The sequence below is a fragment of the Chironomus tepperi genome, unplaced genomic scaffold, assembly GCF_022539635.2.
Source record: "Chironomus tepperi strain 1889 unplaced genomic scaffold, CSIRO-AGI_Ctep_v1 contig_395, whole genome shotgun sequence".
NCBI lineage: Eukaryota > Metazoa > Arthropoda > Insecta > Diptera > Chironomidae > Chironomus > Chironomus tepperi.
The window spans coordinates 49,825-62,797 of NW_027226517.1; the positions used below are offsets into that span (position 1 = coordinate 49,825).

Genomic DNA, 12,973 nt, shown 5'->3' on the forward strand with positions numbered 1-12,973 from the left:
ATTTCCAAATTCAAAAATTTCCAGAATTTTGTCCTTCAAACCAAATTCCATCCAATCCCACTACATTCCCTTCCCCATCCTACACTCCACATCCATACATCCAATGCAATCTCAAATTACCTCTAACTACTTTCAACATGCGTTGAATCGCATTCTATATGTTAACCATATGCACAATTTGAGTGTATATGAGAGCACTTAAGAACCAGGAAGTGAATGTACAAAAAGTGGACACAATGCAGAAAAACCTGATTCACAATCATCATCAACATCATCATGCTTATTATTATGAAAAAAAAAGAACGCAATTGCAAGAGCAACAGCAGCAGCATCAGAAGCTATGTAAAAAAGAAATTGAACGTTTAATTGCTGCCTGCTCCAAAAACAATTCATTGAACTCCGTACAGCCAACAAATGAGATTTATGTTTATTCGCAATTTGTTATTTTTTTTCTGCTTCTCTTTATGTTTGGTTGATGCTCTTCTTGGCTGCTTTTTTTTTTTTTTATTCGATATTGAATGCTGACTACTTGTTGTTGTTGAGGTTTTTTAAGAAAAATTATTGAGTAGTTTGGATGCCAAAATTAAAAGCAATGAAGCCCTTGTGGAGATGATTTGGGATTTTTTTTGGGAAGAATTTTGGAAATTTTGAAGGGCTTTTAGCTTTTTTGGGCTTAATAATAGCAAGGCATCAAGACATATTCACAAAATAGCCTTATACAAGCATTAGAATTGAAGGTCATCACAATCTTACCAAGTAGTTTAAAATATGACAAATAAATCCATAATCTTCTTCTTAAGATCTCGAATGATGTTATGTGGCAGTAGCTGCTCTTGTACTATCATTCTATCAAGCATATGTTAACTGGTTACTGAGCAAGCAAACCAGCCCCATTCTACTCAAAATACACTGAATGCAGTCACCTGTATAGGTAGATTGATTGCAACAAACGCTTATCAAGCAGCATTTCATTGTGCTGGCTAAAAATAGAGTTGGTAAGATTGCAATGTGGAGGTGTTTCCACTTACTCCGGACTCCACTTTTTTTGGAGGCGACCAATAATGGAGCTTCTTTTTTGGAATTTTTTAGTCTAGATTCCTAAAGTTCTGTCAACTCTGGCTCAAAGTAAATTGCAATTCTACCAAAACTTGGAATTTTTCAACAGGGTTTAAAATTGTATGGAACGTAGATATTTAGGAAGTATTCGAATTTTCGGTTACTTTGTTCCCTAGTCCCTGGTTATGCTCATAAGTCTGATCCATCAAGTTCTCGTCATTTTGTTATAAATCTGAGCAACTTTGACTAGATGGTACTCAATATTTTATGATGGAGGTACAAATCCCTTGTAGATCAACGTAAATCGAACTTTCGATCAAAAATTTGTTCCTTTGAATCTTGCTTGGCGCCAAATTCCCTTTAAATTCGTTACCTTGTCAAAGTAACGCTGCTTCTGCAAGATTTTGAATCAATTAACCGACTTGTGTCATTGCTCAATTGTCAAAATATCATTGCTGGGACAGAAACACAAGTTTGTTACACAGCCCTTGGATGGAATCCACAAGGAAAAGGCGTCCGGGAGCTCCAAAAGCTACTTGGTGTAGAGCAGTAATGAAAGAATGTCAGCTGAGCGTGTGGACAGAGAATTTGTACAAACTAGGTGACAGAGCCAGCAACAGAGTCAGATGGAAAGCCTTCTGTTGTAATCTAAGCTCCACATAGGAACATGATTGCAGTAAGAAAGTAAGTAACGGACATGTGATGTTCGGGAGATTTGTTAAATTTTCATAAAAAATTTAAAGTCTCCAAAAGTATTCCAAAGCATAAAAATGATGAGTTTCCGAAAAATCCACACAATTTCACCGCAAGACGCCCATCATCATTCGAGAAAAGAAGGAAAAAAATAGATGATAACAAGCGAGAAGATCAACGCACGTGAATTTTGTGCTCTTTAAAAAACGGTAAAAAATTGAAAATACATATAATGAAAAGTGAGTGAATGGCCGTGGCTGGCCAACGAGCGAAATTTACTTTTTATTTTCGGTGGTAAACACATTTTCTTTCTTGAGGTTTTTGATCTCTTTCAATGTTCCTCGCTGTGGCTCTTCTTGATGAATCTTTTCAATTTCATTAATCAGCAATCAACAGCGAAAAAATGTATTAAGCGAGAATGAAGAAATAAAAGAGGAAAAAAGTTCTGGATTGTTAATTTTAAATTTCTTTTATTAAGAATTTCTTTATGCTTCTTTTGTCTTAGATAATTTTATGCTGATTTATGAGATGAAACGAATAATGATTATGAAGAGAAATGAAAATTGCTTTCTGTGAGAGATGAGGTGAAATGAAAATTGATTCAATTGAAATAATTCTAGTCTTGTGGATATAATGAATTATTAGAAAGAATAGAATTTTTTTGATGAATTCTGTGGAGAAATTATGATTACATTGAGATAATTGAAGGCTAAAATACTGCAAAAATGGAATCTTAAAGTTGTAAATTAATTAATATTTCACATAGTGCTCAAAACCTTACTACATACTTAGGTTTTAGAGCAGAAAAGTGGACATCTTTACAACATAGTCTGAATGGAACACAAACGTTCATGTTCAGTCCTCTTTTTTACAGAGCTATTGGGACTTGCTAGAGAGCATAGAACAATGTTTACTTAAACCTTCTTCTTTATTCAATGTTCAATTCATAGCTCTTAATGTTGTATTGGACCAAAACACAAAATCCAATACATAGGGTGCATTTGTAGCTAATCAGAGCAAACCAGAATAGAATCTTAAATTTGATATTTATGGAGACTATTCTGCAATTTCTAGGATTAAGATGGTTCAGTCTAATGGAAAAGAAATAGTGCAGAAATATGCGATTCTCTCGATCTTGTTAGGATGCATCTTCAATTTCCTCCAAAAAGCAATACACCAAACTATTAAACAGAGAGTTTGAAACGTGACAACAAGATTGATATGGTTACAATTGACTTAATCCTAAAATTAATCTATTATGTGCTCAAAATAGCTCAAGCTCATCCTAATACAATTTGGTTAATAGTTCCAAAATCTAACAACCGACTGGCGTAACTCTTGGATGTTCCTGGGTTTAAACCACTAAATTTGCCATCAAAATGCCAGCCTAGGATCAAATTTTTGACTCATTAACCGATTTATGCTATTCGGTGAGATCTGTGTTGTCCAAACTTTTATGTGACCCGGCTCACCTTGATTATAATCAATGTTCAAACCACACACTATATGCGTTCATGACATTTAAAAAAAAATTTGGTAGCACACAATTTGGTCAACACTGAGGTAAACTATATAATACCTGACTATCTCACATACCCATACCATATTATCTCTTCATATCCACTAGAGAATCGACAACTAACAACTTCCAAACCCAATATCTAAGAACAAGATCATTTACAACATCACCTCATCCACTTCCCTCCAATCAAGCTAGTCTGTCATATAAAACAAATTGACAGCATGTTCTACAAGTCGATTTGTCAGATCCACTTACAATGATAATTTATTTGTTGCTTTAAATTCTCTTAAGAACAACGGCTTTAAAGTTAACTGTTGGTGATTTTCTTTTCTATTGTAGAACAATTTATAATCCCTCAAAAGAACTGATTTTTATCACATTTCTTTTCATTCATGGCTTCAGCTAGCTTGTTTGTTAATCTTCTTTGAATTGGATGTTCTTCTTGGAGGAATTTTGAGGAATTTCTTTGAGAACCGGATGTTCTATGTGTGCAGAAATTGCTGTAGGTCATTCACTTATGATGACCGTTTAGTTGATGGAATTTGTGGATTTATTGATGGATGATGCATAGATGGGGGTATGGGAGGGGTACTAAGGTATGACCACATGTATGTCCATGAAGAAATTCCTCAAAAGCATTCTTCAGCCTCAAACTCAAAAGAATCTCATAAAGCACTAAATCCACAACAAGACAGTTCAAGGAAGTTCCATAACCTCCCAAAAATTACCCACAAAAGCTTCATTTCCCTCCCAACTTATTCAAATTTATTGCCATTCATTCTATATTCTACAATATTATGCCAAAAAAAGTCTCTAGAAATTGTTGTTGCTTACAATCCAAAAAAAAAGCCAAAATCATAGTCGTGCGCGGAATGAGAAGAGAATAACAACAGATATACAGAGAAGTGAAAGAAATGCGAATACGATGATTGGGAGAAGAAAGAAGAACAAGTTCAATGAACTGATGTAAACTTTTATGTTTATTTCTACTTCTTTTCTTTAAAGAAATAGAAGCAAAAAAAGACTAGGAAAAGAATGAGAAAGAAAAAATGGGAATAGAAGGCAAATGAGATGGTTTAAGTATCTGTAGATAGATAGATGGATTGGGAGATGATGATAGGCTTTCGTGATGTTTGCAAATAAATAGATAGTTAGCGAGCAGAAAGCTCATTTATCGATAAAGAACCAGGAAGACATTACAGACTTTATGTGAAAAAATGTTGGAGAAATTTTTTTTTTTTGTATTTTGCAATGATTTGTGGGATTCTTTGGGATATTGCTTGTAGGGTGATTTTGGAAACAATTTAAAACTAATTTTTTAATTTTTCTAGAATTTTCAAATTTTGAAAAATTTACAATTTTTGAAGGATTTTGAATTTTCAAAAAATTTTCAATCTTTGAAGCATTTTTTAATTTTGAAGAATTTTAAATTTTTAGAGAATTTTCAAATTTTGAAGAATATTCAATTTTTAAAGAATTTTTAGTTTTTGAAGATTTTTGAAGAGTTTTGAATTTTAAAAGAATTTTAAATTTTTGAAGAATTTTCAATTTTTGAAGAATTTTAAATTTTTAATGAATTTTTGACTTTTGATGAATTTTTAATTTTTGAAATATTTTAAATTTTTGAAGAATTTTCAACATTTATGAATTCTTCAACTTTTGAAAAATTTCATTTTTAAAGAATTTTCAAATTTTAAAAGAATATTCAAATTTTGAAGAATTTTCAAATTTTAAATTTTTGAAGAGTTTTCAATTTTAAAAGAGTTTTGAATTTTTGAAGAATTTTCAATTTTTGAAGTTTTGAATTTTTCAAGAATTTTCAAATTTTAAAATAATTTTCAAATTTTGAAGAATTTTCAAATTTTAAATTTTTAAGAGTTTTCAATTTTAAAAGAGTTTTGAATTTTTAAAGAATTTTCAATTTTTGAAGAGTTTTGAATTTTTCAAGAATTTTAAATTTTTGAAGAATTTTCAATTTTTGAAGAATTTTAAATTTTTGATGAATTTTCAACTTTTGATGAATTTTTAATTTTTGAAATATTTTAAATTTTTGAAGAATTTTCAACATTTATGAATTCTTCAACTTTTGAAAAATTTCATTTTTAAAGAATTATCAGATTTTGAGAAATTCTCAATTTTTGAAGAATTTTCAGATTTTGAATAATTTTCAATTTTGGAAGAATTTTCAAATACCTATTAAAGAATTTTAAATTTTGAGGAATTTTCAGTTTTTGAAGAATTTTCAAATTTTTGAGGAATTTTCAGTTTTTGAAGACTTTCCAATTTTTTTTAACAAATTTTCAATTTCTGAAAAATTTTGAATTTTTGAGAAATTTCAATCTTTCAAGAATTTTTTTATATTCACACCGTTTTCACGTGTGAATGTATTGAATTTGTTCAGATTGAAAAATCAGTTTTTGGATTTTTCAGCAAAACTAAGCACAATTGCAAGTTTTGTTATATCGCAAAAAGTTTGTGCCTGGAATTCCTCACCATAATCAAAAAACAAATTTGAAATTGGTTGAGGCATTGCCGAGAAAATCGAAAAATTCGTTTTCTGTAAGCAAGCAAACAAACAAACAAGTTAATCAGCAAGAAATCTCAATAACGAGACATCGTAGAGACTTCTAGTTTTTTGCTATCGATCCGTGCTGATCTATAGAAGAGCTGATTAGATTTTGGGCATGGCAGGTGCAGCCGTTGCTTCTAAAAAAGCCAAAAACTTTCGTTTTCATACAAAATTTCAAAATCAATGTTTATTACGATTTTTTGAAACATTAAACATCGTATGAAAATTATCAAACATTTGCCAAGCGAAGCTTGGCCTACCCGCTGGAGCCTGATTCCTCAAACATGTGCCAAGCGAAGCTTGGCCTACCCGCTGGAGCCTGATTCCTCAAACATTTGCCAAGCGAAGCTTGGCCTACCCGCTGGAGCCTGATTCCTCAAACATTTGCCAAGCGAAGCTTGGCCTACCCGCTGGAGCTTGATTCCCAAAACATTTGCCAAGCGAAGCTTGGCCTACCCGCTGGAGCCTGATTCCTCGAACATGTGCCAAGCGTAGCTTGGCCTACCCGCTGGAGCCTGATTCCTCGAACATGTGCCAAGCGAAGCTTGGCCTACCCGCTGGAGCCTGATTCCTCAAACATTTGCCAAGCGAAGCTTGGCCTACCCGCTGGAGCTTGATTCCCCAAACATTTGCCAAGCGAAGCTTGGCCTACCCGCTGGAGCCTGATTCCTCGAACATGTGCCAAGCGTAGCTTGGCCTACCCGCTGGAGCCTGATTCCTCGAACATGCCAAGCGAAGCTTGGCCTACCCGCTGGAGCCTGATTCCTCAAACATTTGCCAAGCGAAGCTTTACCCGCTGGAGCCTGATTCCTCAAACATTTGCCAAGCGAAGCTTGGCCTACCCGCTGGAGCCTGATCTCTCAAACATTTGCCAAGCGAAGCTTGGCCTACCCGCTGGAGCCTGATCTCTCAAACATTTGCCAAGCGAAGCTTGGCCTACCCGCTGGAGCCTGATCTCTCAAACATTTGCCAAGCGAAGCTTGGCCTGCCCGCTGGAGCTTGATCCCTCAAACATTTGCCAAGCGAAGCTTGGCCTACCCGCTGGAGCCTGATCTCTCAAACATTTGCCAAGCGAAGCTTGGCCTACCTGGAGCCTGATTCCTCAAACATTTGCCAAGCGAAGCTTGGCCTACCCGCTGGAGCCTGATCCCTCAGACATTTTTGGCCTACCCGCTGGAGCCTGATCTCTCAAACATTTGCCAAGCGAAGCTTGGCCTACCCGCTGGAGCCTGATCTCTCAAACATTTGCCAAGCGAAGCTTGGCCTACCCGCTGGAGCCTGATCTCTCAAACATTTGCCAAGCGAAGCCCCGCTGGAGCTTGATCCCTCAAACATTTGCCAAGCGAAGCTTGGCCTACCCGCTGGAGCCTGATCTCTCAAACATTTGCCAAGCGAAGCTTGGCCTATCCGCTGGAGCCTGATTCCTCAAACATGTGCCAAGCGAAGCTTGGCCTACCCGCTGGAGCTTGGCCTACCCGCTGGAGCTTGATCTCTCAAACATTTGCCAAGCGAAGCTTGGCCTACCCGCTGGAGCCTGATCTCTCAAACATTTGCCAAGCGAAGCGAAGCTTGATCCCTCAAACATTTTTGGCCTACCCGCTGGAGCCTGATCTCTCAAACATTTGCCACGCGAAGCTTGGCCTGCCCGCTGGAGCCTGATACCTCAAACATTTGCCAAGCGAAGCTTGGCCTACCCGCTGGAGCCTGATCCCTCAAACATTTGCCCTACCCGCTGGAGCCTGATTCCTCAAACATTTGCCAAGCGAAGCTTGGCCTACCCGCTGGAGCTTGATTCCCCAAACATTTGCCAAGCGAAGCTTGGCCTGCCCACTGGAGCCTGATTCCTCAAACATGTGCCAAGCGAAGCTTGGCCTACCTGCTGGAGCCTGATCCCTCAAACATTAGCCAAGCGAAGCTTGGCCTACCCGCTGGAGCCCGATTCCTCAAACATTTGCCAAGCGAAGCTTGGCCTACCCGCGAGACTTTTTATGGACGGTGTGAATATATCCGCATTGGGTTTCTACCCGATACACTAGTCAAATTTAAATTTCATCACAAAACCAACCTAAAGGATCACATTACATCAAAAAAGCAAAAAAAGTCTCAATCTTAAGCACAACAACAACAAGAAAAAAATGACCAAAAGGCAATATGTTCATGTACATTGATTATGTAGAAAAGAGGGTCATAATGTGCGCTCATTGAAATTGATTGTTCAATTTTGTAACAAACAAGAAAGAGATTGATCTTTTTTCTGAAGGAACTTAAATTGATTTTTTCCTCAAGTAGGCTGAATTATTTTGATGAATGTTTGGATTGGCTTGTAGCTTGTGAAAGGAATTTATGAGGTGTAATTAGGGATTGATGTTGATGATCAGGCTGTGTCGCATGGTTTGGACATGATGTAGACATGATGCTGACTATCTAGTTCAGTGCTGTGGCACACAGTTTGGATCTAGTTCATGTATATACTCAAAATTGAGCCTAAAAACTCATGCAAAATTGCACAGGCATGCAAAAAGTGAACAGCACCAACTAACTGCCTTAATTTGATAATTTCGCCTTAAAAAATCTCATTAAAATTTAAAAACTGGCTGTAAAATCCACCAAACTTAAAAGTAAAATTTTAACAGCTTCATGTTAACGTAAAGAAATTTCATGGCTCAATTCATCAATAAATAAACCGCCAATTTGGCAGCACAAACAAACAAACAAAAAGAAGCGAATTCCTTCTTCTTAAAAATAAATTACAACCACAACAAATGACCGCAAAAAAATATTATTATTTTTTAAAGCAAACATAATAATATTGAAAAAAGTTATTGCTTTTTGCTTGTTTGGTGCTGTCGAAGCGCCCTGAAAAAAATTGAAAAAATAAAAAAACAACAAGAAGTTCTGTGGCATCATTTTTCCATGCCTATATACATTCGTGAATGAAATGCACAATGGAAATTAATTTCATTTTAAACGAAATTAAATTAGTTAAGCTTTATTGTGTAGTGTGTGTGCTCTTGAGCTTCTTTATTGAGGTTTGCTGGATTTGGTGGATGATGAGGAAATTGATGTAATTTTGATTTTCTGGGTGGGACTTTAAAACTTTGAAGTTTGAATATATTTCAATGAATGAGAAACTCACCAAAATTGAACATAAACTCACCATAAATTGAACACAAACTTCTTCAAATTTGAACCAAAAATTCATCAAAATTGAACCGAAAATTCTTCAAAATTGAACCAAAAATTCATCAAAATTGAACCGAAAATTCATCAAAATTGAACCAAAAATTCGTCAAAATTGAACCAAAAATTCATCAAAATTGAACCGAAAATTCATCAAAATTGAACCAAAAATTCTTCAAAATTGAACCAAAAATTCATCAAAATTGAACCGAAAATTCTTCAAAATTGAACCAAAAATTCATCAAAATTGAACCAAAAATTCATCAAAATTGAACCTAAAATTCATCAAAATGGAACCAAAAATTCATCAAAATTGAACCAAAAATACTTCAAAATTGAACCAAAAATTCATCAAAATTGAACTCAAACTTACCAAAATTGAACATGAACTTACCAAAATTGAACACAAAGTCACCAAAATCTAACAAAATTTGAAAATGTTCCAAAATTCATCAAAATCTCAACAAAATTGACAAAAATCTCCAAAATTCCTAAAATGCGCTCCAAACCCCACCAGAACATCAATACCCACTCTCACCATTCTTACATTATCAATTTTTCTTTCGAAACATTTTTGTTTTCAACTCACTCGTGTGCATTCTTCTTCTGCATACAGCAACAATAAAATAAAAATCAGTTTCGATTAAAATAACGGAAAATATTTTCGCTAATGATTTTACTTCATTTTCTTTTCGCTATTTTATTATATTTTTTACTTTTATTATTATGATACTACATGATACTGTAGACAAATGGAATTTATGTCCAAAAAAAAAATTGTTTTGTAAAAAATGAATGAAAATGGAAAAATAGGTTGGAATTGAGGAAGGCGAATGAACTCGAAGCTGCTTTAATGTGAGAAGCATGCAGACTTGTGCTGGTTGTTATGATTTTTTTTGGGATTTTAAAGTCACAGAACTCAAAATCGACTCAAATGTTTCGAATCGAGCAGAATTGACAAAATCCGAGTCGACCTCAACCTCTTCCAAGTCAAAAACCTCAATCCAGCAGTTCAGTCATAAATCCACGTCTCAAAATTGAAGGATTTACGACCAAATATGTCAAACAACAAACAAAACAGCTGATCCAAACTTTCCTCAATCCACAATTCCCACACATGTCAATATCCATGTTTATAGTCACCGACATTCATCATAAATATCAAATTTCTAACCCTAATCGATAAGAAACAAATTTACAACATCACAACACAATAACTTCATAACATCGTCTCCAACATACCACCATAAACATAGTAACCTTGGATATTTTTTTCAATATTTTGTTTGATCGTTGTGCAGTGAAAAAAAGTTCTTTTTAATTTATTAGAAAAATTCTTATAAAAATTAAATAAAATGGGTCAAGAATTGTATCGATGTACACCATTGGCATTGACATTGTGTTTGGGCGATTATCCATCACAATTTCGACGATCTCATAGCTCAATGTTCAGGAAATCTCATCATTTTGATGTTTTTAACAAGGTTCCTATGTTGGCTGAGGTAAGATTTTATGGATTTTGAGGGATATGGTCAGGAAGATGTCTGCACTCGACGTCAAGTCAACTTCGAGCTATTGGCAACTTTCAATGTATGTCCCAAAAAGGACAAACCATAGAAATGACCTCTGGCTAACTTTCATTCAGCATGAAGTCAGATTTAATCAAATTAGCCTTAAAGCCAGCATCACGTTGGCTTTAGACCTGATTTTTGGCCATTCCTACGTCATTTGCCTCTTAAATGTACCTTCCATACCCTTAAAACCCCTTAAAACATCCCCAAAAATTCACAATATTCCCCTTTCTTTCCAGGGAAACAAGCGATCATCATCAGGCAAGCTTATGCATCCAGCAAAGTCAGAAGAATCCTTATTTCCACGTTCACAACACGGTCTAGTTCCAGCCTGGATTGTCTTTGAGAAGCAAGTCCTCCGATTCTTTGGATATTTCAAGGAAACTGTGCCTGAACATCGAATTCCATACCAAATTAGGAAAGTCAAAATTTCTTACTTCCTTGATGATGATACGATCCAAATTACGGAACTAAAGACAGAGTCAAGCTCTCAATGTATTGTATCAAGGCAAAGGATAAGGAAAGGACATTCATTGCGTTCAGATGCTCATGTATCTTTGCTGGACCTGAATGTAGACAAGACAATAACTCTTCTGGATCGAGCCTATCACATCACAGAGTGCGACACATTCACAAGGAACTTCCTTAATCGTCTCGGAATTTGCGTTCCTCCAGCTGTTGAGATTCCAAAAGATCCAGTAGTCGAATTAAGAAAAGCTGAAAGAGCAAGCATGGCTGCCAATCATGCAACCTCAAAGGACTTCAGATTTGCTAAATTTCTTCAAAATGATCGTAAAGTTTTGCGATTTTCAGCTTATTGGGATGATAATGGTGATGTTAGGAATCTGGAAGTACTGTTTCATTTGTCAGATGACACTTTTGAGATTAAGGAGAAGTTGCAGCCAAATAGTGGACGGCACTCGAATGGGATGTTCTTGAAGAGGGCTAAGTTGCCAAGGGTAAGTGAATTAGATATGTAGGAATGGATTTGAGTGGTCTACTGACCCGAGGCAGCCTGTAAGGCTGCCTGTACCACTCGGGAGAGTGTCAATAATACTCATTAATTTTGTCTAAACTTCCAGAACGCCGGCAAACTCAAACCAGTCGGTGAAGAGAACTTTGTCGTCCTTAATGTCCTCGGCAAGAACATGATTAAAGGTAGATTCCTAAAAGACAGACGAGAAACTAGTTTTGGCGACAATTCTCAATATTACAACGAAACCGACTTGCAGATTGGAAAGTCCATCAATGTCTATGGCCGTAATGTAGTAATGACTGATTGTGATGGAAAGACCAAAGAATATTATCAGGAAAAGTATGGAATTGAAGAATTCTTTCCTATTTCTACTCCGTGTACTGTGAAGCCATGTGAACCAGTTGCTAGAGAGTTTAAATATCCGCCGTACAATGGATGGGGTAGCTTTGAAGATTCTGAAGGAAATTGCACTGGAATTGAACCGAAATTGCCGAAGGTTAATTTTAAGAAGTTCTTGGAGTATGACAAGTAAGTAGATGATGCTTTAAATAGTTAGAATAGTAGTTGGACTTGTGATGTCTGAGTAAGAATGGAATCTTGGGTATCGAGCCTTATATAGGTGAATCTGTCAGGTATCTATGGCCATGTGGTTAGGCAACAGACTGGATATCTGTATGTCTTGCTTGTGAGTACGTAGGTTTGATTCCTACCAGAGACTGGACCTCTATATCACTACATAGAGTTGCTGTCAATACGACAAGGATCACCTTAATGCTCAAGACATTACATCACTATATTCCATTTAAATTTGAATTTCCTTTCCAGACTGGTCCTTCGTTTCGGCGCCAAAATGATATCCTCAATCAAGGAGAACAACGATCGATTATTCATAATCACTTACTACCTTAGTGAAGATACAATTTCAGTCTATGAGCTTTCATGTCGTAACTTAGGCTTCAGAGGAGGAGAATTCTTTGGAAAGTCAAAGTTCTATTGGCCAGATCAGGATAAATACACAAGTGAACGTCCAATTGCTTATAAATCTCAAGATTTTTACTTGGGTGCTGTCATAAATTTGAGGAATTTTATCTTTAAGATTGTATCAGCTGACTTGTTTGCACTTAAGTTTATGGAGGAGAATAAGGAAGTTGTGAGTATTTTTTAGGAATTTTGTAGAATTTTCATGATTTATGGCATTAAACTCACCAAAATAATTTAGCAAGTCATGCAATTTTCCCAGAAAAGATTCATAAGACTCAAAATTTTGGACATGACTCACCAATGACTTTATTTTTCTCAAAAACTTGAACTCATTTTCCACCTTTCTCCTCGTTTTCAGTATCCAATGAGTCATCCACACCTGATCATTACCAAAATTCGTGAACGATTGCATCCAATCTATAAGG

The 12,973-nt window shown here is 35.7% G+C and overlaps 1 protein-coding gene across 1 annotated transcript; it reads left to right on the forward strand.

Annotated features, from left to right (window-relative positions):
- Positions 1-10,375: 10,375 nt before the first annotated feature.
- On the forward strand, positions 10,376-12,732 carry LOC139096597 (EF-hand domain-containing family member C2-like). The gene is made up of 4 exons (XM_070648333.1): positions 10,376-10,522; positions 10,831-11,550; positions 11,674-12,095; positions 12,393-12,732. The coding sequence occupies exons 1-4, from the start codon at positions 10,376-10,378 to the stop codon at positions 12,730-12,732; spliced, it is 1,629 nt and encodes a 542-aa protein (XP_070504434.1).
- Positions 12,733-12,973: the final 241 nt, after the last annotated feature.